Source organism: Pan troglodytes, chromosome 2 (assembly GCF_028858775.2).
Source record: "Pan troglodytes isolate AG18354 chromosome 2, NHGRI_mPanTro3-v2.0_pri, whole genome shotgun sequence".
NCBI lineage: Eukaryota > Metazoa > Chordata > Mammalia > Primates > Hominidae > Pan > Pan troglodytes.
In genome coordinates this window covers 16,158,479-16,185,816 of record NC_086015.1, presented here as the reverse complement: position 1 = coordinate 16,185,816, position 27,338 = coordinate 16,158,479, and the positions used below count along the sequence as shown (strand labels likewise).

The following is a 27,338-nucleotide window of genomic DNA, read 5'->3' as shown; positions in this document are numbered from 1 at the left end:
TGCCTACATCATGAAGCCCCAATAAAAACTGTGAACACTGAAGCTCAGAGGAGCTTTCCTCGTTGTTAATCCTCTATGCATATTGTCACATATCAAAGCCAGGAGGGGAATGAGTCATGAGTCCTAACTAATCGAAGTTTTGTGTTTGAAACCCTCCCAAATTCTGCTCTACACTTCTTCCTTTGGCTTAGTTTTGATCTGTATCCGTTCCCCATAATATACTGTAACTGTGAGTATAATAGCTTTCAGTGAGTTCTGTGAGTTCTTTCAGAGAACTGTCAAACTTGAGAGTGGTTTTAGGAACTTCCTGAACTTTCAGGTGATGTTAGGAGTGAGGGTCTTATGGAGAAATGTGCTTTCAGACTTTGCAGTTTGGCTAACTCCAGGTATTATGTGGCCTTAGAATTGAAAGGGATCTAGACATCATCTAATTCAACTCCATTTTATAGGTGAGGAAACAGAGGTCTAGAGATGGGAAGTAACTTGCCCAAGGTCACATAATGTTATAGCAGAGTGAGGATTAGCCCTTGTGTGTCCTGACTCCCAGCATGGTATGCATTCCACAATATCCTTTGGATATGAATGTAAGGTTGAGCAAAGAAAAGCTTATCCTTGAGTCAAACTGACTTTGCTACAAGGAATTTCTGCAAGAGATGCTATATTTAGGGAGCTTATTCCTTGCTGTTTTCTGCCTTGACTCTGACACATTGTAGATTTCTCTTACAAAATGTTTAAGCTACAACACTTAATGTTTATAAAATAAGGGGCTTATACCAAAGAAGGGCTAATGCTTTTTGTGGGGTAGAAAATTTTGTTCTATAAATTATCTCTTTGCTTAACTTTTATACTTTAGATACCATTTTTGTATAATATGGATTGTCTTGCTAAAAGTGTCTTAGTGTGTTCAACCTTTAATTTTTACACACAAAGATGCTGAGGCACAGAAATGGGAATAAACCTACCCAAGGTCACCTGGTGAAGCAGTGGCAAGGACAGGGCTAAATGCAGGTCTCCTGACTCTTAGCACGGCCTTTACTTTAGTTCAGAATGACTTTCCTTGCAGAAGGCCATGAAAGTTTACACTTTTATAAGTACTTAAGGGCCCTTCACAGAATCCCAGAGCAGCCCATTCTGTCTGGGTAATGTCAGGTTCTCTTACCCTGTCATAAATTCTTTAAGATACTACCAGATGTTCTCTGTTTTTCTCAGTATTAAAGGGAAGAAGGGACTACTTGTCACTCTTCTGCTAGAGCACGGACAAGCAGTAACCTGGTTCACAGATTCTCTCTCATAATCTAGTGTGGACTAAAAGGCAGAACAAGGATTCAAATATCTTGATTCCATCACATTTACAAAATCATAAAATCTCACCATAGGCCTGATATTTTTTTAACCATAAAAATCTTTTTATCATCTCTAGTTAAATATAGTAATTAAATAGTGGGTTTGTATCTCTAACAGGCAATTAACTTTCATTTTCCTAGTTACCCTACTGTGATTCTCTAGTAACTAAAACTCTCATAAGAGCTAATATATAACATCCCACCATACAGGGCTATTCTCAACTCAGATACCCAGAAACAGTCAGGGTCCACATTTATTAGCCCAGAAGTTCCCATTTATCAGGATCAGAGAAGACGGAAGTATTCTACTCAAAGAAATTTTCAGAGCACAAAAGGTCTCTAGATATCAGTGGGGAAACTTGAGATCCAGAGAAGGAACTGACTTATCAATTGTTACACTGTTTTATGTGCTGGTCACGAAGCTAATAAATGGAGAGTCTAGGATTCAAATTTGGGTAGTTCTCACTTCAAAGCCCACACTCTGAATCACTATTCTATTCTACCTCCCTAACTGTTTAAAGTTGGATTTTGATGGAAAGATAGCCGAGAGAATTCTCATTAATAAATAAAAAAACTTGAGACCAAGAAAGGCTAGTCATTTCCCTGCAAACTTACACAGCTATTTAGAGGAAGAGCTAGACTTAAGATTCAGTTTTTGATTCATTGTCCCAAGTTCTTCCCATTTCATAATATAAACATTTAGTGGACTTTGAGGATACTTTTGAAAGATGAGATACCTCTTGCATGGGAATAAAGACCTTTCCCTGCCACAGGGCCTGATGTTTCACAAAACTTTAGTGTGGATTTCCCACTAGATCCGCAGCTGGAATGCTGTTGCCATGAGTGTGATTGGCCATGAGTCATGCACTACAGCCAACTGAAGAAGGCCACTTCTCTCTTAGGAAAGAAAGATTTCTAATTTGAGTTTTGCCTTGTCACTCTCTCCCAGAATGAGGGACCTGACTCTCCCCTTTCCAGACCAGCACATTTCTCAGAAAGAGACTTCCTTATTTATGAAGATAGCAGGCTCAACACAGTGAAGCAGTGAATAGACAGTAAGTGATGTGACCCAGCTCTTCCTCAAATACCTCTCAGTTTAAAAACGGGAGCATCCTGAGTCCCAGGAGAAACTGGCTCTGGTTCCCTGGAGACTTCAGGTTCAGAGGAAAGGGAACCAGTGCTCCTCTGGTTAATTATATAATTGATATTGCAGATTGCTGAGAAGGCCCCTATAAGGGGTGGTGAAAGATAATCAGGACTCCAGGGTAAAGGGAAGGGAAGGAAGAGGGAGATGTCTCCTTAGATCCCATTTAGGCCTGTGGGCATCTGGCCTGTACTCCATTCTTTAGCCACCAACATCTAGAGCAGTGGGCTTGGGAATGGTTCTTGGCTCTGCTATGTCTCTTCCTAGCTGCTTACCTGTGGCTGCTGGGTTGTTAGGGGTCTCTGAGGAGACAGGGCAGGAGTCCTGGACAGCAGCTGGTTCATCTTGCTGATGACTAGTTCGGTGATGAGTTGCCTGTCCTCCACCTGATGTTCCCCAATCAGTGGCATGCTACAGTCCATGACCTGGTGGGAGATGTGTCCCAGGTGAGGAAAGGGGTCTGGAAACATAAATGGCCTGGTACAATCTTTCAGAATGGGTAGGAATTAAGCCAGCAGAGATGGACTGGAGATGAAGCAGGAGTTCTTGTCTTCAGCTGGAAGTGTGATCATTTGCAGAAATAGGATCTTTGTCCCTTCCTTCTACAAACCTTTGCCTCAGGTCTTTTCCCCAAGCTTTACCCGTGCCAGGGCTCAGTGAGACCAAAAATTGCTGGATGAAGGTAGCCAGAAGAGGTAGAAAGCAAGGAGAGGGTAGAGCCTCAGGGCGCAAAAGTTTGCAGGCAGGGGAGCACGTAGATGTGAAAGGCATCCCCTTAAATCTCTGATTAGGAGCATGTGCTTTTCATCTCTGTTACTTTTCACCCACAGAATCTCTGTCTCCAAGCACGCTCTGCTCACTAAATGACCAGGTTCATCCCTTTGTACCTGAACTGGGATGCCCTCCCTTTTTACCACCAATCCTGATTCTTCCTGTACCTCAAGGCTCAGATCAATGTTTTCCTCCTTTAGAAAGTGTATGCCTCACAGACTCCATAGTCCAACTTTCTCAATTATGGATGAGAAAACAGAGGCCCACCTAGCGAGGAGAGGTGTGACCATTTAGAAGGTTATAGACCATGCAGGAAATGAGATAGATTCTGAATTTGAAGCCTACTTTGGACTCCTGACACCAATATCCTGGAAATACCACCAACTCCTAGTAAGGAGCCTTTCCTGCTCCCAGCCAGATTGGGTAGGAATGTGTGTGAAGGATTCATACTGCCACTGGCCTTTACAACAGGAAAAGGGAGTCAGCAAAGTTGTGTTAGAGGACCAGGCTGAGTAGTGTCTCCAAGGCTCAGAGAGACACTAAGAAGAATCTCCTGCATCTGGTGCCCAGCTGAGACACTGATTCACCCTGTGGTCTTGGGCACATGCTCATGGTGTTAGGCCTCAGTTTCCTCACCTGTAAAATGAGCAGGTTGGACAGAATGACTCCCAAGGGTGGCTTTCTGAGACAGAGAATGGTAACATCACCACAGTCTTCCCAGAGGAATGGCTAGGATCCCATCAACCCATATCCAACATCTTTTACCCATGGCATGGGTCAGCCTAGCAGGTTAGAAACAATAGCTACCCACTGATCTTGCTGGAACATTTCCATGGTTCAGGAGACTCCAAATTAAAGGCAGTCTGAGCTGCCCACATAGTTCTTAAGCCTTAGGAGTTACCTCTTACTGCTTGGTCCAGACTTACCTCAAAAATGTAGTCTTTCCCATCTTTGCCATGTACAGCTTTGACAGCACAGATGTCCAGGCCGCCAAACATCTCAGAGCAGGTGTCCACCCACAGTTTGTACCTGGAGGTGATGGGAAGGTGTCCTGAAGCTGGGGCAATTCGCTCACCACAAAGCTTGCTTGCCAGTCAGGCTCTCCTTGCTGCCTCCATCTCTCCCACCTCCCATCCCCACTGCTCCCTCCATCTACCCGTATCAAGCACATACCCTTATTTACAGTGCCCTCCTCTATCTGTTTTCCAGATTCTACCCATTTTTGCAGGCCCAAAGCAGTTCTCACCATATCTAGAAGGCCTCCTTGGCTATTCCAGCCCATGCCAATTACTCCTTTCTTAGAGCTTCTATGGTATGTACAGTCTTTTCCCATAGGCTGTTAGAAGAAGCCATGCTACTTCTTGACCACTTGCTGCTTAGAAACTTCTTCCACCAGATACTCTAGGTCATCAATCCTAAATTCAGCCTTCCATAAATCCCCAGGGCATGGACACAATGCGGCCAAGTTCTTTGCTATGGAGTGGCAAGGGTGACCTTTGCTTCAGTTCCCAACAAGTTCCTTATTTCCATCTGAGACCTGTTAGCCTGGCCTCCTCCGTCCATATTTTTATCAGCATTTTGGTCACAACCACTTAACCAGTCTCTAAGAAGTTCTGAACTTTCCCTTGGCTTCCTGTCTTCTTCTGAGCCCTTCAAACTCTTCTAACCTCTGCCTCTTACCCAGTTCCAAAGCCAATTCCACATTTTCAACTATCTTTATAGCAACACCTCACTCCTTGATTAGTCTGTTTTGTGTTGCTGGAATACTTGAGGCTAGGTAATTATATAAAAAAAAAGGTTTATTTTGGCTCATGGTTCTGCAGACTGTACAAAAAGCATGGTGCCAGCAACTGCTTCTGGTGAGGCCTCAGGAAGCTTTTACCTATGGTATGTGCAGTCTTTATCTCTATCATCTATCTCTATCATCAGTCCTGCCTGATCTTGCTAAATGGGATACTTGGGCCTTTTGTGTTTTATCTGTCCGGTTTGCTCCATGACTCCCTTTGGACAGAGCTTAATTCCTAAACTTCTTCATCTAAGGAAGCCTCCCTCTCACTGGGCTGGAAACTGGACTCCTTCTCTCAACTCACCTGTCTGACATGGCGATCTGCTCCAGCATCGCAGAGCCAGTGTTCGTCTTCCAGTTCCCTGAGATCGATGTCCTCCTGCAACAAGATCCCACCAGGATAGGACAGGCAGTGAGCCACACCAGCAAGAGGAGGGCATGAAACTTTCCAGAATTTTAGCTCACTGTTGCTTTCCACACCTGCTTCTCCCACAAGTAGCCCAGGGGTCTGTCTGCTGAGCCTAGAGCCTGGGTGCCTCTGCCAAATCCCCACCTGCAATGCCCTCCTCCTCTCTACAAGGGTCTTGCCCAGACAGCTCTGGCTCCACAGAGCCTTCCCTGATCTCTCAACCGGATGACCTTTCACTGTCCTTAGAACTTCTACAGGACTTTGCTTCTGCCTGATTTTCAATCTTAAATCTACTTTTTATTTTAGTTATTTGATCTGAGTCTTAAGCTTAGATTTTTCCACAAGCCTGAAAACCACTTGAAGGTACATATCGTGTCTTGTGTTCCCAGACGCCTACCCATTCAGTATCTATACTGACTTGATACATACAAACTGAATTCCATCAATCCTGAAACTCCCGCAGGGTTCTTTATGAATATCTTCCAATATCTTCTTTACTGGCTCACTCACTCATTCATTATTAACTTCTGAAGGCCACTATATTATTAGCAATGTGACTCTGGGGAAGTCAATTAACTCTTCAGGGTTAAGTTGCCTTGTCTGTCAAATGGAGCCAATGGCATCAAGCCATCAGCTTCTTCTCTGCTGTGCCCACAGCACCCTCCATCCGTGAATATGTGTTGGTGTCAACTAGTCTTAGACTAAATAGGAGGTGGATTACTTGGTTTCTGGTTCTGGATTTGCTCTTGATGGGCTGGGTGACCTTCATGGAGTCCTTTCACCCCTCTGAGCCTGTTATCTGTTAACACAGGGCTGTCAGAAAGACCAATTGATACAGGTTTAAATTAACTATAAACACCCAAAATATGTCTTTTTAATTATCAGCCTTCATCCAGACACAGTCAAGAGGAAGGAGATAGCCTAGGGGACAGAAGAGTCCTGCTTACACTGTCGACAGAGCCCCTCATATGCTGCCCTTATCATTCAATACTGTTAGAGAGTGTCCTCCCCAGAGATCTGATTTCAGACACTGAGGAACCTAGATATATGGCTCATTTTTCAGAACCACGAGGTGGCCCCATGAGTTAATGAACAGGGTCACAACAGTCCTTACGCTTGGACAGTACTGACTGCTTTCTAAGGTGCCTCCTCACCAAACCCCTCATTTCAAACCCCCTGTTGTGAGCAGGCTGAAATTCTTGCCCCGCTTGACAGATAAGAGTAAGACTCAGAAAGGTTAGAGGACTTGTCCGAGATTATATATCTAGTCCAAACAGGTATGAGATAAAAGTCCAGGAATCTTGGTTTCCTCACATGATGTGCTTTTCCCTACACTCCACTACCTAATTCAGGAAAGGCAAAGAAACAAACTACTGAGTGGCTGGCAAAACCTGAGTAGAAACACGAAGACAGAATCATAATAAAAATAACTCTGTCTTCTTAACATTCATGGTTTACAAATGTGTCCCTGTGACCAGACTGCTCAAGGCAGGGGCAGAGAGTCACTCACTTCCATGTCCCCAGCACAGAGCCATGGCACATAATAGAGTCTCACAAACTTTGGATTTGTACACTGACTCCCACTATTTTCAGGTTGCATACCCAACTCAACCTGAGCCAAAATTCATTTTACAATTCTGTCTGTAGGTGTTAACTTTCTTCCCACGATGTTTCCTTGGTTTATCAGGATATTCCTACTGCCCTGATGCATATACAATGTGAAACACTGTTTCATCTATAGGCTCATTTATTTCATTAATAGTAGTAATTTTAATAATTTTCATAATCTGAGAAGGCTTCACTTCAAAATGAGAAGTCTCAGTAGTAGAACCTTTCAATCACAAATTTTGAATGACTTCATGGCTGCCCATCACCATATCATACATTTGAAGGACCCACTTACATAAATACTGAAAATCGGAAAGTTAGGGCCGGATGCTCACGCCTGTAATCCCAGCACTTTGGGAAGCCAAGGCAGGTGGATCACGAGGTCGGGAGATCGAGACCATCCTGCTCAACATGGTGAAACCTCGTCTCTACTAAAATACAAAAAATTAGCCAGGCGTGGTGGTGGGTGCCTGTAGTCCCAGCTACTCAGGAGGCTGAGACAGGGGAATTGCTTGAACCAGGGAGGCGGAGGTTGCAGTGAGCTGAGATTGCACCACTGCATTCCAGCCTGGTGGCAGAGCGAGACTCTGTCTCAAAAAAAAAAAAAAAAAAAAAAGAAAAGAAAAGAAAAGAAAAAAAGGAAGAAACTGAACCTCATATAATTGGTTTCAAGCCAGTCCCATAACCTCTATGACCTCTATGACTTTTTCAATATTTAAGATATTAGAAAAAATATTATATAACCCTGTTGATTTATAGGTTAAAATCCTTTTTGAGTGGAAATTAACATCATCCTTACATTTTCATGGCACTTTAAAGTTTGCAAAGCTCCCCAACACTTCACACCATTCTCTAACAATGGGATGCAGGGCATAGATCCATACAGGCTACCTGGGGCATGTGGGAGTAAAGGGGACACTGAGAGGCCATTCTCTAGATCCAAAAATCATATGACCTCCACAGCTGACCCACATTATTGCCTACTGCAGATGGAGGCAGGAATGGTACCTTCTTCACACCAAAGTGGCTGTCTCTGGATCTCCACGGTGATTGCTGGGGTAGACGAAAAGAATCCCAAGCCTGATCTTGGCTACTGCTAAGTAAATTCCTTCTTCTGAGAGCAGGAATATAGCCACAAGTTTAGGGAAGAAGTTTGGTGAAGAGAAGCTAAGAGGGCCTAAACATTTCTCCAATAACTGACGGTCCCTTGCACACCAAAAATTAAGTAAATGTTATCTAAAGCTTCTCTGGTCACCCACCCTTCATCAATGTTTTAGAAGTCTCTTTTTTTATGCTTCAGTTTAAGTTGTTTTTTGAAACCTTAACCCTTAAAAATTAGGTGTCTTCTTTTAAGGATCAAGACACTTTTACTCCACTGTTGTCATTAATGTTTTGTGTTTATTTAGGGGATTTTAAAATTAAAAGATAGGTAATCTGCTTTCCTAGGTGCCTGAAGGTATATATTTTTTCGCTTCTTTTAGCAAGTTTTTATAATGGTTTTTAAATTATTCTGTCTTAGATTGTGCATATTTCTTTTCTTTTTTTGAGACAGGGTCCCATGTCACTCAGGTTGGAGTGGTGCAATCACAGCTCACTGCAGCCCGATCTCCCAGGCTCAAGTGATCCTCCCACCTCAGACTCCTAAGTAGCTAGGACTATAGGCAAGCACCATATCCAGCTAATTTTTGTATTTTTTGTAGAGATGGGGTCTCACCATGTTTCCCAGGTTGGTCTTGAACTCCTAGGCTCAAGCAATCTGCCTGCCTCGGCCTCCCAAACTGCTGGGATTACAGATGTGAGCCACCACACCTGGCCACATTGCGCATATTTCTAAAGCAATCCTAAATTATTTTCTGGAAGCAGGAAGACTATAAATATAAAATTGTAAACTAAAAAAGTACAAATCTAGACAATAAAGGTAAAAAAAAAATTCTATGCCTCAGTTTTCCATAAAGGTTCTTCCCTGAATACTTATTGGGTGCCTATTAATGTTTCTGCTGCTATACATGGTAATGGAGATGCAGAGATGATTCCATCATTCTTGTTCACAAGGAACTCAGAGTCTGGAGGAGGAGGGTGACACAAAACACATGTGTGGCAAGTGCTAACCAAGAGGTGTGTGAAGGGTGGTATGGGACAGGAGTGCAGGGAGGGGGCCTAACTCACTCAAGGGGTGGGGAGTGTAAGTAGTGAAAAGGGGGGTAAGAGAAGAAAAACAGACACAGGTGGGGAAGAGAAAGGGAAGGCTGCTCAACCTTGAAGTCTGCTGAAGTCCTGAGTGACCAAGATCAAATCTATACATTAATAATGTTCTTTCTTTGTAAAGAAAACACCACTGTAAACTTTTTTTTTTTTTTTTTTTGAGACAGAGTCTTGCACTGTCGCCCAGGCTGGAGTGCAGTGGCGCGATCTCGGCTCATTGCAAGCTCTGCCTTCCGGGTTCATGCCATTCTCCTGCCTCAGCCTCCTGAGTAGCTGGGACTAGAGGTGCCCACCACCACGTCCGGCTAATTTCTTTGTATTTTTTAGTAGAGATGGGGTTTCACCATGTTAGCCAGGATGGTCTTGATCTCCTGACCTCGTGATCCGCCCGCCTCGGCCTCCCAAAGTGCTGGGATTACAGGCATGAGCCACCGCGCCTGGCCCACTGTAAACTTTAAGTGGGGGATTAATATTTCCAAAATTGGAATTATAAGCCACCTGCATTTTATGCGTATTATGGAAAGTCAGGCAGTTTTGAAATCTTTTCCTTTACTAAATTCTAATGCAGGAAATTTTTAACTTTCCATCCTGGCAAACGGACACAGTTACAGAGAAGTCATGCACTGGGCTTTTAATGCTCTGTAGCATTTTCAGTACTGGATATTTATACCAGGAACTTTTTAACTTTGTGCTGTGGCAGTCTGGGGAAGCCTATGGATTCCTTCCAATGAACACAATATATAAGATGTGTAACTGTATAAGATAGAGTACATGGGATCCCAGAGCTACCCAATTAGAGTTATCAAAAATATTAAACAAATCTGTGATTAGTAAAATATGTGTTTCGAAGTAACAGGAGGTAGTGGCAAGCCTAACAACTACCATTATTTTAAAGTAGGAATGAGAATAATCCATAGAGATATGTGTCTCAACTATAGTAAGATCTAAGAATATCAGTAATCACCTTTAGTGACAAACTCCTATGTACAGGTAACTAATGCAGTCTGTTGTCTCTGTTCAAAATGAAGAGAAAGCTAAATTTCCTTTAGAGGCAAGTGAAAATGAATATTAATATATTTTCTCATCTTAGTCCACAGACCCCTCCTCTGACTTAAAAGGAACCCAGGTAAAAAAATCTCTGACTTAAGTGGCAACCTCTCTGTTATCTGAGAGTTGGCTGCAATGTGGAGGCTCAGCTTTTCCATCATCACTGAGGAGAAAACATACCCCACTCTTACTCACATGTAAGCCTTGTAGTTGTTGCCAATCTTCTGGACCCGGATGTCATACTTGGAGTCAATGAAAGGCTCTGCAGTGGCATAGGTCTGGGTGAGAGCCACCACGCTGGCAATGTCCTGGAAGTCGTAGTGGTTTTCCACTTTGACCTAATGTTAGAGCAGGGCAGAAAGGGGGAAAGGGAGACACACACATACACACACTGAGAAGTCACAAGGGCCCTGAGCCTCCAAACCCACCAATATGTATCCGATCCAGACACTAATCTGGGTGCCACATCTCCCCAGGAGGCCCCTTCTCCCTAGCTTCCCTTCCCAGAACTCAAGGGCCACACTTGCTGCAAAGGACCCAGAGGACCAAGCAGGTGGCTTGCATTCTGCTTACTGAAAGAGGTCTGGTTGGGTGACACTCATGGCTTTAGAGGTGGCAAATCATCTTCTCTTTGGAAAGAATTCATCAGTGACAGAGGGAGAATAGCAGTTCACAAATGGGCGCTCTGAAAACTGCCCTTCTTGGTTCAACCCTGAAGCACAGCAGGCCTCTCTGCCTCACCTTGCCCATGCCTGAGTGAGCGTGGCCAATCTTCACCACCACAGGGAACGTGGGCAGTGTCAGCTGAAATCAGAAGAGAAGTGAATAAACTGTCAGAGTGTGCCCATCTCTCCGTGGAATCCTACACATATTTTTCTTGGGAATACCCTTGGGAGGGTTCTTTAAAGAACTAGTCCAATCTACTTGCTTTACAGATTAAAAAACTGAGACCCATGGAATGACAGTGAGTTCCCAGGGTCACACAGCATATTAGTGGCAGTGCTACAAGAACCCTGTACTCTTATTTGGTATACCCTACATCTTTAAAATGCACTGTCAATTTTCTCTGCATTAGACAAAACCTGGGCAGGACTGGCCCTCAGACAAAGAGAATTAAAAAAAGAAAGTATCTCTGAAAGAGTGAACTTTACTATATGTAGATGTACTTTAATAAACCTGTATTTTTATTTTAAAAACGCATCTTTGGCATCTTGATGTCCCTGTCAGCATGTACCCTCTTGGTACCTACAACCTTCAAAGGCCCAGCTTTCCTGTAATGATCCTGGTTGTTTTCTCCCTCTTTCACACTCTTCACTGCTCACCAATACCCCAATCTCACCACCAAACAAGGCTTTGCATGTGCAGGCCCATTTCTTCCCAGCTTGGGGTTTGAAAGAGAGCCGGTAGAAGAATTCAGTATGTTTATAAATGGAGAGAGATCCTTAGGGGAGCGAACTCTACACTGAGGTAGCCATACTTTAACAGAGGAGCAACAAAACCTTAAAAGAAGGATTATCCTCTAAGGGCAAGATTTCAAGCTGCTACAAAATGGTGATGTAAGAAGCAATATTGTGGAGTGGAAGGAGCACTGGGCTAGATGTCAGGAGACGAGTACTCTAGTCCTCTTCTGCCACGGACTTTCTACAAGTCACTGTATCTCACTGGGCCTCAGCCTTCACATCTGTCCAATGAAGAGATCAGATGGGATGCTTTCTGAGCTCCCTTCAAATAGTACATCAGCCTCTATCTTGGTCTGAACATTGTATGAAGAACCAGCCTGGATGCTAACCCGGGCATTTCATCTTTCAGTCAGACTCAGCTCTCTTTCAATTCCCTTCTTTTCAAATATCACTAACACCATCAAAATGAAAAGGTATCCTTTGAAGGAAATAATGTTGACCCTGATGAAAAGTCAGACTCCTATGGGAACTAAGATTTAAACAGATACTGGGGGTATCTGGCCTGAGGATCTCAGCATTCCTGGTTGAGGCCAGCCAAGGATGGGAAGAAGAACTTCAAAGGGCTTTAGAAATCACGTAGTTCAACTCTACTTTATGAAGAAAAAACTGAGGCCCAGAGAGGCAAAAGTCACAAAGCTACAGTGACAGTCAGAATTGGAACCCAGCCTCCCACTATCCAGTCCAGCACCATGTGGAAACATCCCACAGCAATAATCCCATGGAGATTTGGGATTTGGAGGCTTGCAACACTGTGCCCAAACAGCAGACAAGGCTCTGGTCACAGTCACCCCCAAGTCCCCTGCTTCTTTGTTTTTTCTTTTACTTTTTTTTTGAGACGGAGTCTCACTCTGTCGCCCAGACTGGAGTGCAGTGGCACAGTCTCAGCTCACTTCAACCTCCGCCTCCTGGGTTCAAGCCATTCTCTTGCCTCAGCCTCCTGAGTACCTGGGACTACAGGTGTAGGCCACCACGCCCAGCTAACTTTTGTATTTTTAGTAGGGATGGAGTTTCATCATGATGGCTAGGGTGATCTCGAACTCCTGACCTCAGGTGATCAACCCGCCTTGGCTTCCCAAAGTGCTGAGATTACAGGCGTGAGCCACCACGCCCAGCCTGCTTCTTTGTTTTCTAAGCTGTCCCACCCTCTAGAACATGACATAGTCTCCAGTGAGAAGGGACATGCAATAAAAATCAGCGTAGTCTAGGGCCTCGAGAGGGCTTTGAGGTCCAAGGTTTGCCCTAAGTGATGGGACACTTTGTGTTTTGTACACCAAGAGCGTTGTCTCCAGCTATCTGGAGAGTCTGAGGCTCTGGGAGTGAGAAAGGGTTTCTAAAGCACTGGCTGCTTCTTTGACATCTCTCCCCACCCCCCAGGCAACAGAGCCAAGACACACACACCCCAACTTTCTCTGTCCTGTTCTATTACTGTTTGCTGTTGCTTTGGAGCCTCATAAATAGGGCATTGAAAGCACTTCCTGCAGCTGAAAGAAGCCCTGAGTAGCTCGTCTCATTCCCAGCGTGCAGCTCAGCAAGGGGTCCGTCCTTCTCTGTCACTGTCTCTTTTGCCTGTTGTAATTCTGTCTGCCTCTCTGGGACTCTGCCTGTCTCACTCTTTCTGTCTGTGCCTCTCCTCACTCTTGTTCTTTCTGCCTGAATCACAGCCCTCAGTTTTTCTGTCCTCATGCATTTGTCTTTGTGGCTCTTTCCGTCTTTCTGCCCTTGACACCATCCCCTCTCCCAGTGCTTCCCCTCTGCTTCCAGATCGCTTCATGACTTAGGCAGGGAAACAGAGGTCAGGGCCTCCTTCCAGGCTTCCCTCTGCATCTTACTGAGTATGCAGGTCGGAAGAGCCTCGGGTCCTGCCTCCGCGGGTGGCCTAGAGCCAAAGGAAGGCGGAGCCCATCGGGGCGGGATTGGCCCTTAGGGCCACCTCATAAAGCCTGGGGCGAGGGGCACAACGGCCTTGGGAAGGAGCCCTGTTGGGGCTGTCCAGTCCCACAGACCTCACAGGCTCAGTCGGGGATCTGCAGTGTCATGCCTGGGAGCCCTCGGCCCGCGCCAAGCTGGGTGCTTTTGCTGCGGCTGCTGGCGTTGCTGTGGCCCCTGGGGCTGGGTGAGGCATGCAGCTGCGCCCCAGCGCACCCTCAGCAGCACATCTGCCACTCGGCACTTGGTGAGTCCGAGGTCCGCGAGGTCCACAGCAGGGGGTGGTTGTGGGGGATTAGTATCTGGCCAGCAGTACACCAGGAGTCCAGAGGAAAAGGGAGGAGCTCAAATTCTTACCGGTTGCCTCTTGCTGAGGCTGATGGGTGGAGAAGGACCAGGCGCCATAGCAACCTTGCAAGCCCAGAACCTGACTGATTCATAAGGAAATGAAGATTTCATCAGGGACTTCCATGGCGACCTCCCTCACTCCGGCCATACTGCAATTATGGAGTGTCATTACACAAGGTGTCACCGGAGCTATGTGATGATTATTCTGAACTACTAGACTGGGGACAGAAAGAGGAGGGGAGAGGGCTTGCATTGTAACTACCCGTGTCTGTCCAGGCCTATAACTGAGGTTGCCACCAAGCCCCTATGGCAACACACACGTTCTGTCCTTTCTCTTCCCTCTGCCTGGAATGCCCTCCCTCACACCCTTAAATTCCTGGCAGACTCCTCTCCTCCTTCAAGGGCTAACTTAGGTCTCTCCCCTTCTCTGCAGGCTCCCGGGCTCCTTGGTGCCGCCTCAGCATCTCTAACCGTCTTAGCGCTCCTACTATGCTGTGCTATTGTTCTTTACAAGTGTGCACTCCACTAGATCAAGAGCTCTGCAGGATGGGGACCCTGTCTTAATCACATCTATGGGCCTAGTGCCTAGTGCAAGGCCAGGCACAGAGGAAGAACATCATCAACAGTTTTTGGTTATTAATGCTCAAATGGCAAGAGATGCAATACCTCAGCGCAGGGTCAGAACATTTATGAATTCAATAAACATTTACTAATATCAACTGTAGGCGGGATGAGAGGCCTTGACCACAGCAATAGATAAACTTCACACCGACTGCCCTGAAGGGGCTCCTCCTCCCTTCTCTACTCTGACTCCTACCCTGTGCCCCACTGCACAAACGGCTATGGAGAACTAGAGCTCTCCAGACTAACTGGTTCAAAAGGCAGAAACAGCTTAGCGGTTATAGGACCTAATAAGCCTGAGGGGTTTGGAACTTCCAGTGACTGCAGGGGAGGTGTTTCCAGGTCCCCCTTCTCACACATCACGTTGCTCACAACCCAGCCACACCAAAACCAAGAACTGCCCTATAGACTTCTTCACGGATCCTGGATCATCCAGACCTCAGGTGTATTGCCCCCACCAGCTGCTGAAGGTTCCCTCTTTTCTCTTCCTATGCAGTGATTCGGGCCAAAATCTCCAGTGAGAAGGTAGTTCCTGCCAGTGCAGACCCTGCTGACACTGAAAAAATGCTCCGGTATGAAATCAAACAGATAAAGGTACATGGGGGCAGGCTGGGATGTGTAGCCCCTAAGGCTGATGGAGAAAGTGGAGTCTGTGTTCTGGGAGGGCTGGTAGCTTTCAGGTGGCCTGGCTCCGTGATCCTTGGGTCTAGATGCTGAAGTGGAACTGGATGAGATTTGGAGGCAGAGCCCATAGAATCCCAGGGATATTGCCGGGGAGGGCCTCAGCATCCATCTGGTCCCACAGCTGCTGGTGTATGGTGCCACTACAGGTACCTACTGGAATAAACCAAGGTTTAGGTGTTTGTTTTTTTTTTTTTTAAAGAGAGAAAATAACCCAGTAGGGACATCTGAGGACACAAAATCCTGAACTAGACTTTTGCTTAAATTTTTAGGCTGAGAAGTGAGAGGTTTTTGCCTGTTAATATATACAGTACACTCACTGACCCAATATTGCCTTTTTTTGTAATTGCCTGTCAGATGTTCAAAGGGTTTGAGAAAGTCAAGGATGTTCAGTATATCTATACGCCTTTTGACTCTTCCCTCTGTGGTGTGAAACTAGAAGCCAACAGCCAGAAGCAGTATCTCTTGACTGGTAAGTTAAAAGACCAACAACTGGCCTTAATATAATAGATTCTGCCCTAGGGGAGGTAGTGAGAAAGGAGCCAGGGTCTTCCTTGGGCAGTAGGCTGAGCCAGGTGGCATTTTCTTGGGCATAAAACAGAGCTGTGTTAGTGACAGACAACCTCTGGGTTAGGAAGAGCCTTGTAACCTCCCTTTAAATGTAAGAGTTCTTATTACAGTGACTCTGGCCACCGTTTCACTATTTTAAGGACAGGCTGCTCACCCAGTGTAGGGCAGCTGCTTCCATTTTTCAAATAGTTTAAATTAGTATAAGATTTTTGGCAACTTGAGTCAAAATCTCCTCTCTAAAACTGCTCCTTGCAGGTCAACTCTGCCTTTTGCACAGGACTTAACAGGAGCTTGAGTCTAACATAGTTCTGTCTCTGTGAACTTGGGCCCAGGCAGGATTCCTCCATACTGAATTGGTTGGGATAGAGCAGTTAAAGAATCACACAAAAATATGACTCCATAAATGAATGCAACATTAAATTATTTTGGAGTTCAGGGAACGGAACTATTTGGTAGTTGTGAACTATCAGGGAAGCTTCATTGTGTAAGTGGGATCTAAACTGGCCTGAAAACATAAAACAATATTTAGAAAGAAAGCAAGGGAAAGAAAAAGCACAGCAGTGGGGGAGGGAACAGGTGAAGGGATTCCACGATCTATCCACACATTTAGCAATGAATGACCACTTAGTCACTGCCATGCCTTGGCCAGGAGAGTGGAGATTCAGTAACAAGGCATAGTCCTCAAAAGAGTTCACTGTCCAGACATGGCTCTTGATGAGTCATAGGCACTGGAGGCTACAATGATAAGGGCTTCCTAGCTCTGAGGATGTGGAATTGTACAGAACTGAGGAGCTCCTGGATGGAAGAGGCAGAGGCAGGACACACCACTGAGCCCTGCAGTTCCCAGGTCTAGCAGACCAGGCCCTTTCAAACTCTATTATCGCACCTCCTTCCTAAGCACCTGCCCTCTGTGTGTCTAGCCCGCTGCTAGGCATGGAGGTACAGCAGGGGAAATGAGGAAACATGTTCCCTGCCTTCAGGGAGGTCAAGTCTAACTGAGGGTGGGGAGAAATGACAAAAAATAGTCTAAGAAAAGTTATCAATGGTGCCCAGGTCCTACAGGAGAAGGCACAAGCTCCTTTGCCTGGTGTTGAAAGCTCTTTGTGACCAGAACACTGCTGCCCTCTCTAGCTTTGTCAATATCAGTTCCCAGCCCCTCACTTTCCCAAGAACTGAACTCAGCTACCTGTGGTTGCAGAAGGTATGCTGCCAGGCTGTGTCCCCCTGCCTCTGCACAGGATAGTGGCAATGACAGGAAGCCCTTCCCCCAACCTGTTTGGTAGGTGGACTCCCACTCATCCCTTCAAGGCCCAATGCAAGCACAGTCTTCTCTGAGACACCTTCTTTGCCCCACACTCCTTCCATAGATGGAAATAATTGTATGTTCCTTTGTTCTTATACTGCACTTTGTATAGAACCACACAACAGTGTAATTTTCCCCTACTTATCCCTCTACCCTACCCATTTCTAAGCTCCTTGGGAGCAGAGATCCTGTCATTTTTATATCTGTATTCCTGGTACTAGATCACAGCAGTCACTCAGTGAGTAAATGATTGAGCGACTGAGGTTCTAAAAGAGGCATGGGCTAGCTAGGTGGTCAGAGATGGCTTTGAGGTGGCACTGAAAGGGTCTTTGAAAGGTGAAAAGGAGCTTCATAGGTAAAAAGGGGGAAATTTCCTATGGGGAAGGTAAAAGACTCACCAACCTAGAGCAGGAGCCTGGCCTGTGCAGATACTGGGAAGGGCTGGAAAGGGGAAGGGACCTATTATTTATTGAATATCTTCTGTGGGACCACAACTGTGCTGGGAACTTTATAGACAATCTCTCATTTAATCTGACAAGTTTATAATTTTCATCTTCCAGCTGAGAGGTTATACAACTTCCTTAAGATCATTCAGCTAGTAAATGACAGAAAAGAAAGGGGGATCCCACACAGACTTTGACTTTAAAGACCACATTCTTCTCTCTGTACCATGCTAAACGAAAAGGCCTTCACCAGATCCCACAACTCTGCCTCGTACAAACATAATCTGCTTATCTTTTCGCTAGAAAGATTATAGTAGTTTTATTTATTGGTCCCTTCACTGAGCCCCATGCCACCACTGCCACCAAAGTCATTGGGGAGGCTGCAATTCTGGGCTTTTCAAGGACCTGGGCCCCTGGGGCTCCAGGAGAAGAATCCTGATGCTTGACTCTCCTCCATCTCCCCTTGAAGGTCAGGTCCTCAGTGATGGAAAAGTCTTCATTCATCTGTGCAACTACATCGAGCCCTGGGAGGACCTGTCCTTGGTGCAGAGGGAAAGTCTGAATCATCACTACCATCTGAACTGTGGCTGCCAAGTAAGGGAATGTCCATTTCCAAAGTCTTTAGGGATGGGGGAAGGGTTCTGAGCCTTCGTTCATGCATGAATGTATTCACTTACTAGACTATACTTGAGATCTGCACTGTATGAAGTTGGGGATGAGAAAGCAATACAGTCTATAGGCCCTGATCTCAAAGTACTTACACTTTGGCTGGGAAGGTGGCCATCACAGGAGGCAGACCGAGATAACTGTAATACAGCTACCCTTTAAAGAGAGTCTATTCTTTGCCAGCCACTGTAATAGTAAATTTACTGTAAATGTTTAATTTAGTCTCCAAAACATATTTATGATGAATTAAGATTTCCATTTTAAGGTGAAGAAATGAAAGCTCTGGCAAGTGAAGTGCTCAAGGTCAGTGGTAGAATAAGGACCCTCAGAGCTGTCTGACTCCAGAGATGCCACTAAGTGGCAATATTGAATATGGGGAACCTTGGGGAAGGAGAATCCAGGAGAAGACTGGGGACTGGGAAAGGCTTGATAAGATAGGGGGCATTTGAGATGGGCTGGAAAGGTACGTAGGAATCTGAAAGGCAGCAACGGAAAAAGAAGGACACCCTACTCACTTTAATGTTGTGTGGCCATGACTCTAGATCACCACCTGCTACACAGTACCCTGTACCATCTCGGCCCCTAACGAGTGCCTCTGGACAGACTGGCTGTTGGAGCGAAAGCTCTATGGTTACCAGGCTCAGCATTATGTCTGTATGAAGCATGTTGACGGCACCTGCAGCTGGTACCGGGGCCACCTGCCTCTCAGGAAGGAGTTTGTTGACATCGTTCAGCCCTAGTAGGGACCAGTGACCATCACATCCCTTCAAGAGTCCTGAAGATCAAGCCGGTTCTCCTTCCCTGCAGAGCTTTGGCCATTACCACCTGACCTCTTGCTGCCAGCTAATAAGAAGTGCCAAGTGGACAGTCTGGCCACTGTCAAGGCAGGGAAGGGGCCATGACTTTTCTGCCCTGCCCTCAGCCTGTTGCCCCTGCCTCCCAAACTCCATTAGTCTAGCCTTGTAGCTGTTACTGCAAGTGTTTCTTCTGGCTTAGTCTGTTTTCTAAAGCCAGGACTATTCCCTTTCCTCCCCAGGAATATGTGTTTTCCTTTGTCTTAATCGATCTGGTAGGGGAGAAATGGTGAATGTCATACACATGAGATGGTATATCCTTGCGACGTACAATATCAGAAGGTGGTTTGACAGCATCATAAACAGGCTGACTGGTGGGAATGAAAACAAGAACATACTGTGGCTGTGTATCCTCTACTTCCCCTGTCTCAACTCATCCTAATCCTCTGATACACTTTCATCTGTTTGGGGGAGTCATTTGGGAGACACAGAATCATTCAATGTGAGAGGTAGAATGGACTAACCTGCCTTCCAATGCTGTTATCCCCTCTATACCATTTCTGGCAGAGGGTCCCACCTGGTTAGCACACCTCTTTGAATAAGAATGCACTTACTGTCTCAGAATAGGTACTACCTCTCCAAGTTAACTATCCTTAATGCCCTCAACTGATGTCCATAAGGCTTCTCTTCTGTCTCTTTTAAATTACTAATATCTTCATTCCTATTTCAGAACTTTTTAAAAGCCACAAAGCCTTTTTCTTACAGAGTTGAAATCCCCCTTTGTTGGCTTTTTACACCACAGAGAGGTGGTCCTCTCTTGAGGGCAAATTTCAGGATAGAGCACCGGAGAGAAATAACACAAAGGCCCTTGAGGGGAAAGCACGGTAGGTAGGGAATATACCTGGCAATTAAGGCAGTTTTTTTCCAGCAGCCAGCCCTGCTAGATGCTACAGCAGGAAAAAGCCAGCTTTGATCCCCAGAGAGCCCCCTGTACCCTTCAGCTGAGTACTCTCACCATTGTGTCTTGGGCTCCCTGAGATTCCCCAACCAAAGGACCCTCAGGGCTCCTCAGCCTCTGCAAGGCTTCCTGGCTTGCCCTGAAAGGAAAAGTCCTGATATTGGCCTCTAGGATTTATTAAGGACAAGAGCTTAGAGTTTCAGAGCTTCTCCCTGGGGAAGCTCTGGCAAAGATGACAGAGATGGTTCTTTTCAATGCCCAAGGTTGTTTTTTGATATGTGGTCTGCTGGTGAGCAGGGCCATGCACAATGTGTCAAAAGAAGGCTCTTGATTTGCAGAAATGGTGTAAATGGAGACCCCTTTTGGCCAAGGAAGTGGGGAGGCGGGCACAAACATAATCTCTGTTCCACTTGGAATGCTTCGCAGGGAGTCTCCATTGGTGGGTTAAGCAAGATCACCAATTGATCACACCAGCCTGGGGCAGAGGGTGTGGGGACAGGGAAGAAGAAGGGAGTTTGAGCTCCAGGTCCCTGCACAGGAAAAACATTGGCAATAGCCTCCTTACCAACCAACCGTCCCATCTCTCTGCTCCTTCTGACTTACTAGGATGGCCTCAGAGAAGGCACAGTGTTAACCCAGCCTTATCACAGTTGTGGAAGTGCCAGGGGAATGGGAGAGTCAGGGGATTAATAATAGTAGGAGCAATGCCTTACATCTAGTAGAGTGCTTCACACTTTCCCAGAAGCTATTACTTAATGAATCTCACTTAAATTGTGTCTGTACCATATTAGAATATCCTGTGCAGGGATAAATATGCCCACTTGACCGTCTTATTGGAAACTGCACACAGTGAGGAAATGTAGCTTGTTCAGTGACAAGTGGCAGAGCCAGGGCTGGGACTCAAAAGCAGTGAGATCTGATTGTTGGTCCAGAAGTTTGTTATTTTCTCAGCTTGATTAAACTGCCCTTACTCCTGTTTTTCCCTATTCTATCTCCAGAATTTGACAAGAGGCTGTCAGCTAAAATCTAGTTATTCCAGTTGCATAAGCTCTATAGTTCAACCCCAGTGGAGTCTTTGGGGTTGAGATGCTGAGGCCCTTTTCAGAGCCCCACAATAACCAGGTGGCTGAGTGCAAAATGAAAACAGCAGAAAGACTAATGTCCCCACTGAGCCACTTACCATCTCTTTGTGGTTGGGGTAGTATGTCTGTTCAATGAGAGGGAACTTTTCTCCTCCCAGTGTCTTATAGATAGCGACCAGCTGGGCAAACTGCAAAAGAAAAGCAAATGTTACAGCTTATCTTAGATAACTTCTGAAACAGATGAAACATCAACTCATCAAATATTTATTGAGCATTTGCTCTGTGGAGGACTTTATACTAAGCATTGTGAGGATATAAAAGAAGTGTACAATTCCTATTCCCAAGGATATGATACGCATTAGTTGGGGAAGGGAAAGAGTGAGCTAAAATTCAATTACCTTTCTCAATTGTAATGATGTTTCAAATCAAATTGATTAACTAGTATTTTATCATATTCATTTTACATATGGGGCCCAGAGAGGTTACAAAACTTGCCTATAGTCACAGAACTGCAAGGCGAAGCTGGGATCAAAAATTGGGTCTCTGACTTTCCACACCTGCATCTCTGAGTGATGGCAAGGCATGAAGCTGGATAGGTGACACGGGCCAAGTCTTGGAAGTTCAAACGTCAGGCAAAGGAATGATGGATTTTTCCAGTAAGCAGTATGGAATCACCAAGAATTTGAGCAGGAGGCATCATAAAATGAAGCTGTTCTTCAGGAAGATTAGAATGGTCATGGTATGTGGGATAGACAGGCCCAGTCTTTCTGGGACTTACTACCTAACGAGGGACTGAACTTACTGGACCCTTTGCCTACATATGAGAAACTGGAATAGCTCCATGGGGAAGGGGCAAAGTACACATACTTACAGTGCCAGGGTTGAAAGGCTTTCTTAGTGCACAGCTGGGCTCCCCCACCCCGCTCCATCTTATAAATGAAGAAGCTGAGGCCCAGAGAGGTCACTTGCCCAAAGTCACACAGTAGTTGAGCCAGGTTCACAGCAAGGCCCCTTCATTTCCAATCCATAACTCTCCTTATTCCTACAAGTAGCTGCCTTTCAGGCTCTGTAGAAACTATGCCCTTTCCACAGGAAACACAGGACTTTCCTGCTCAATCCAGTCACATACATACCTACACTCCCATCCCCAGTGCATCAGCAGCAGAGGAAACACATCTCTCTAGGGCTACTGGATTAGTTCACACTCGAAGCCACTGGTATCTGGCATGGCTAGAAGGGAAAGCTGCTAGATGAAATCTATTTATCAGAGAAAAGAAGGCTAGAACATTTTTCAACAGCTCAGGTCCTGTTCTCTACAAGCGATTCTGGCACCTAAGCCAGGGAGGGGAGACGAGGTTGGGGCAGTAAAAGCTCGGAACTGGGTTGTTAGAAAACTGGAATCTTCTGATTCTTGTTCTGTTAACTTCCTAGGTGTCCTTGGGCAAATGAGTTTTCCTCTCTGGATCTCATTTTCTTCATATATAAAATGAGACGGTTAAATTTGATCAGTTCCTCAAACTTTGTACCATAAAGAATATCTCTTTATTATATTTCCTCCCAAACTCTGCTATCAAACTGTAGTTTAAGTGATCATCTGTTGTGGTCCTTTTGTAGGTATAGATATGATTTTGTTATTTTTGAAATCCTGGAAAACACTGGAATTCCTGGGTCCCTCCCTTTAGTGACAAACAATTGGTGACTCTAGAGCTCTAGGGCCTCCTCCAGGACTGAAAGGATGATTCATGGACCCTCAAGCCCCTAAGATACCATTGTCAAAAGGGACTTTATAGAGTCTCTAGGCCAGCCCTCTCATTTGACAAATTGAGATTGAGGCTGGAGAGCAAAGGAAAGTGCAGGCTCCCGGATCACATCCTGGAGTCAGGGCTGCACTGCAAGAGCACTCAGGTCTCTTCTCCTTGCTGGGTGCATTCACCATTGTACCCTGCTGTCCTCACCAACTTTGGTCCTTCAATTTGCTTTAACTGTCAAGAACGAACCCTCAGACCTTTCCTGCCTTCTCTGATTCTCCACACCTGCTCATCTGACCTTTACATCCTGCCTGCCCATCTGGGCCTGGCTGGACTTCTGCTCTGCCTCTGGACACCTGCCTGTGCTCCCAAGGCTCTCCAGCATCCCTAGGGAGTTAATGCCAGCTCTGCCAAACGACCTCTGTCCTGCTGCAGCCCACGCTCTGGCATGGCACCAAGACATGTGGGGCCCTACCTTTCCAGCATGTGGGGGAGTTACACAGACACCACACAGATGCCAGGACAGCCTGTGGCAGACTCCCAGAGCCCTGGGACAGCCAACACAATAATGGCAGCCAGTTCCCAGGCTCTTGTTGGGTCTCAGGGAGCTCACCCCACCCTCCTCTCCAGCAGTCCTGTCTGCTCAAGGTAGTGAGCTTGGCATCTAACCCATAGCTCCCTGGAAACTTAGATTAAATCACAGCCACACAGTCACCAATTAAACAAATGTAACATCTGATAAGGGCTGTTTCCTCTACACATAGACAAAAGAATGAATTTGGGAGCTGGGGGTGCTGTTGGCAATTAATAGGAAGATATGTCCATTATAGCCACTCATCCAATGAATCAAGAAAGATTTCTTGGAAAAAAATGGGATTCCAGATCCATTTGAGTAATGTGTCCCTATGCCTATCACTCCTGGAAATTAAATGATTTAATTTAACTCTGGTGCACTTATCTCCAAAAACCCAGAAAGACTCACAGAATTTCAGATAGACTGGCAGCAATAAAGGGTGGTGCCATTCTTGCTTTGTCTGGAATGCTGCTTTCATTGACAGGTCCACTTCTGCTCCCCAAATCCCAGTGGCTTGCCCTGACCAACTTCAGAAACAGCAATGTGCCCAGAGACACAGCTGTGCAAGGCAGAGCCTTTTCCAACCCAATCAAAGTATCTCCTCACACCAACAGCAGTCATAGTAAAGATATTGAGAAACACAACCCAAAGTCATCAACTGAAAGGGACCCTCCCCTCACAGTCACCAAATTTGTCCACTCCCATGAACTAGCAGAGAACAATATGTAAAACGTCATTCATGTGGCAGCTGCTTAGTGAAACTGAAGGGAGAACTTGGGGTCTGGCCAGGGAGCCCTGCTGTTCTCATGCAGGGCCCAAGGCAATGTGCTCAGATTGTGAATGGGTGAGAGTGTGACCCCTCACCAGATCCCAGATCCCGGGAGGAGCAAAGCCCTAGCCACAGGCTCTCCCCATTCTTCCTGCCCTGGCCTCTGGCACAGTTTAGGAAAAGAAAACAGGGAACACATTTCTTTTTTTTTGAGACAGAGTCTCGCTCTGTCGCCCAGGCTGGAGTACAGTGGTGCGATCTTGGCTCATTGCAAGCTCCGCCTCCCGGGTTCACGCCATTCTCCTGCCTCAGCCTCCTAAGTTGCTGGGACTACAGGCACCTGCCACCACACCCGGCTAATTTTTTTTGTATTTTTAGTAGAGACGGGTTTCTCTGTGTTAGTTAGGATGGTCTTGATCTCCTGACCTCGCGATGTGCCTGCCTTAGCCTCCCGAAGTGCTGGGATTACAGGCGTGAGCCACCACGTCTGGCCACAGATTTCTTTAAGAGAACCCATATACTAGGAGCCTGTAACAACCAGGCTGTCAAAGTGGTGGCAGGTGCTACTATTATTCCCAGTTTGTAGATGAAGAAACTGGGGCACAGGTTCGGTCAGAGCGTTGATAAGTAGTGAAATCACCCAGAAAAAGCTGCTAATAGCAGGATCACCCTGTGTGACTAGGAGAGAGTCAAATTCTGACAAGTACCGGGGGTGCACGTGGGTTAGGACACGTGTGCCGCAGGAAGGACATGTGACTGAGGAGAAAGGGGAGGTCCACAAAAAAGACACTTGGTAAAGGTCTCACATATGCTCTTCTGTGATTGGCAACATACTAAAATCACACTCTCTGTTAGCGTGTTTCTGCAGAATCTAGGATTCCAGATGCCTCAGGCCACGCAGAAGGAAAGGCTGAACAAGTGGAGCTTGGGAACCCAACCCCCTCCTTAACCATGGCAGCTCCCAGCCCTCCTGACTACTTGTCCATTGATCTTTTTCTTACACTCCAAGCTCTCCCTGGCTTCAAAAGGAAAAGAAAGCTGTTAGTTCCAGGGTGAAAAAAAAGATCAAGAGCAGAAGTGACAGATCTGTTTGGTTAACACACACACATACATACATACACACACACACACACACACACACACACACACCCCTCTTCAGCTCTCTGAGTGGTGTAAAGGCGTGGAAACTTCACAATTAGCCACAAGTGCCAGGAACCTTGGCAATCCAGGGTGTGTGACAGCTGAAATTTCATTTTTACAAAACAAGAAGGGCTTACTGCATCTTGGGGTCCAGAAGTCCCTCCTAGGGGCCTGGAAGATGCAGGGTCTGGATCCTAGCCTTTTACCTGGGGGAAGGGGGCCTCACTTTCCACCCATGGCTTGTCACAGAAGTTATAAATGGATTCCAGTGAGTTGATGCAGGGGAGGCCTGCATACTGCAAGCCAATGAGGATGTGATTAGGGGTAGGTGTTACCTTCTGAGAGGGCCAGCCTGGAGTAGCAGAGCCAGCAGAGGAGCTGGGTCCCCTCAGTGGTCGGAGGGGAAGCCAGAGTGCCCCCAAAGCCATCATAAGTCACTCTCCCTCCTAGCCCCACTTTTTCTATCTGCCTAAAAGTTTCCACTGCCCTCCTAGATTTCCAAATTGGCCAAGGAAGAGAAAACCAGAACAGTTTCCTCCTTATATAGGAGCCTCAATCTACGGGAGAGGCAGTGGGATGTAGAGAAATCCTGGCACTGTAACTTTGGCAAGTTACTTAATCCTTTTTGGGTTTTGTTTCTCTGTAAAAAGTGACAATAATGATATCTTCCTTGTAAGGTGAGGATTAAATGAAATTAACAGAAAAATCTCAGAAACTGGCATCCTATAGTAAGTAGTTTTCTACACCTTACTTTCCTTCTTTAATTTTCATATCTCTATCATGAAAGGTTAAGGTCAGAATTAGGGTTAGGCTTTGATGATCTCCAAGACACTTCTAGCTCATAAGTATTTGATTCACATGCATGAGGATAAATTTCATTTTCAGGTTGCTGAACCACTTGGTAGGACTCTGTCACTACCTGAGTTGGACTATTCCCTTGGTTGTCACTGGGCTCAGGCCTTTCCAAAAGTTTAATCATTCTAGGAGGCAAGAAACAGACATTTTTATCATTGCAGCCTATGGCCAAGGGCAGAGCCTATAGACCTATAAGGGCTTCTTCACGGTATCTTTGTGCGACTTTGTTGTGAGGCCAAAGGTCCACTCCGCAGCAAAGGTGCTGAGCCTGTGACAGGTGATGCTGTGCTATTCTGACGGCCAGCCCTCCCCCATGTCCCAGGGGAAGCTCCTCTCACATCCTCTTAGCTGGGGCCAACTGCATCTTGAGGACCCTCCTAGGGGCCTGGGAGATGTAGGGACCCTCCTGGGGCTGGGGCCTACTGCATCTTGAGTCCCTGCTAGGGACCTGGGAGATGTAGGGCCTGAATCCTACTCTTTTACTTGGGGGAAGGGGGCCTCACTCACCACCCATGGCTTGTCACAGAAGTTGTATATGGATTCCAGTGAGTTGATGCTGGGGAGGCCTGCATACTGCATGCCAATGATCAGGTGGCGGAAGTCCTCATTCTCCGCCATGCCAAATGCATGCTGCCGGATGAGCACGAAGTCTGGCCGGAAGGACCTGGTGAGAAGGTAGAGGCAGGTTTGCCATTAACCAGCACTTCAGGCCATATATCATTTTGGTTCCCATTTCCAAAACCCAAGATAAAGAAGAGGGCTTAGGAACCACCTAGTCCAAGCCCCTCATTTTACTGTTGTTATTTTAGAGACAGGTCTTACTCTGTTGCCCAGGCTGAAGTGCAGTGGCACAACCATAGCTCACTGTAACCTCAAACTCCTGGGTTCAGGTGATCCTCCTGCCTTAGCCTGCTAAGTAAGTAGTACTACAGGCACACATCACCATGCCCAGCTAATTCTTTATGTTTTGGAGAGACAGGGTCTTACCATGTTGCCCAGGCTGTTCTTGAACTCCTGGGCTCAAGTGATCCTCTTGCCTCAGCGTCTCAAGTAGCTAGGACTATAGGCAAGTGCCATGACCCCTGGCTAA

At 46.0% G+C, this 27,338-nt stretch overlaps 2 protein-coding genes across 2 annotated transcripts in view; one reads left to right on the top strand and one right to left on the bottom strand.

The window, feature by feature from the left end:
• SYN2 (synapsin II) overlaps window positions 1–27,338 on the bottom strand; it is a 184,201-nt gene that overhangs the window by 18,708 nt on the left and 138,155 nt on the right. The window contains exons 4-10 of the mRNA XM_001171832.7: window positions 26,756–26,912; window positions 21,261–21,350; window positions 11,052–11,114; window positions 10,506–10,648; window positions 5,349–5,423; window positions 4,185–4,287; window positions 2,763–2,912 (exon numbers count right to left, since the gene is read on the bottom strand). Of these exons, the coding sequence (XP_001171832.4) occupies window positions 2,763–2,912; window positions 4,185–4,287; window positions 5,349–5,423; window positions 10,506–10,648; window positions 11,052–11,114; window positions 21,261–21,350; window positions 26,756–26,912 (781 nt within the window). The remainder of the gene's footprint in view (window positions 1–2,762; window positions 2,913–4,184; window positions 4,288–5,348; window positions 5,424–10,505; window positions 10,649–11,051; window positions 11,115–21,260; window positions 21,351–26,755; window positions 26,913–27,338) is intronic.
• Window positions 13,558–19,515, top strand: TIMP4 (TIMP metallopeptidase inhibitor 4). Its single transcript, XM_516284.7, has 5 exons — window positions 13,558–13,943; window positions 15,162–15,259; window positions 15,704–15,818; window positions 18,132–18,256; window positions 18,871–19,515. The coding sequence occupies exons 1-5, from the start codon at window positions 13,805–13,807 to the stop codon at window positions 19,066–19,068; spliced, it is 675 nt and encodes a 224-aa protein (XP_516284.1). The 5' UTR covers window positions 13,558–13,804; the 3' UTR covers window positions 19,069–19,515.

Excerpts from the sequence above, each read along its gene's own strand:
- TIMP4 (XM_516284.7), top strand. The coding sequence starts at position 13,805 with ATGCCTGGGAGCCCTCGGCCCGCGCCAAGCTGGGTGCTTTTGCTGCGG. Across the intron at positions 13,944-15,161 it reads CATCTGCCACTCGGCACTTG|TGATTCGGGCCAAAATCTCC; the intron begins GTGAGTCCGAGG and ends CTTCCTATGCAG. Across the intron at positions 18,257-18,870 it reads ATCTGAACTGTGGCTGCCAA|ATCACCACCTGCTACACAGT; the intron begins GTAAGGGAATGT and ends CCATGACTCTAG.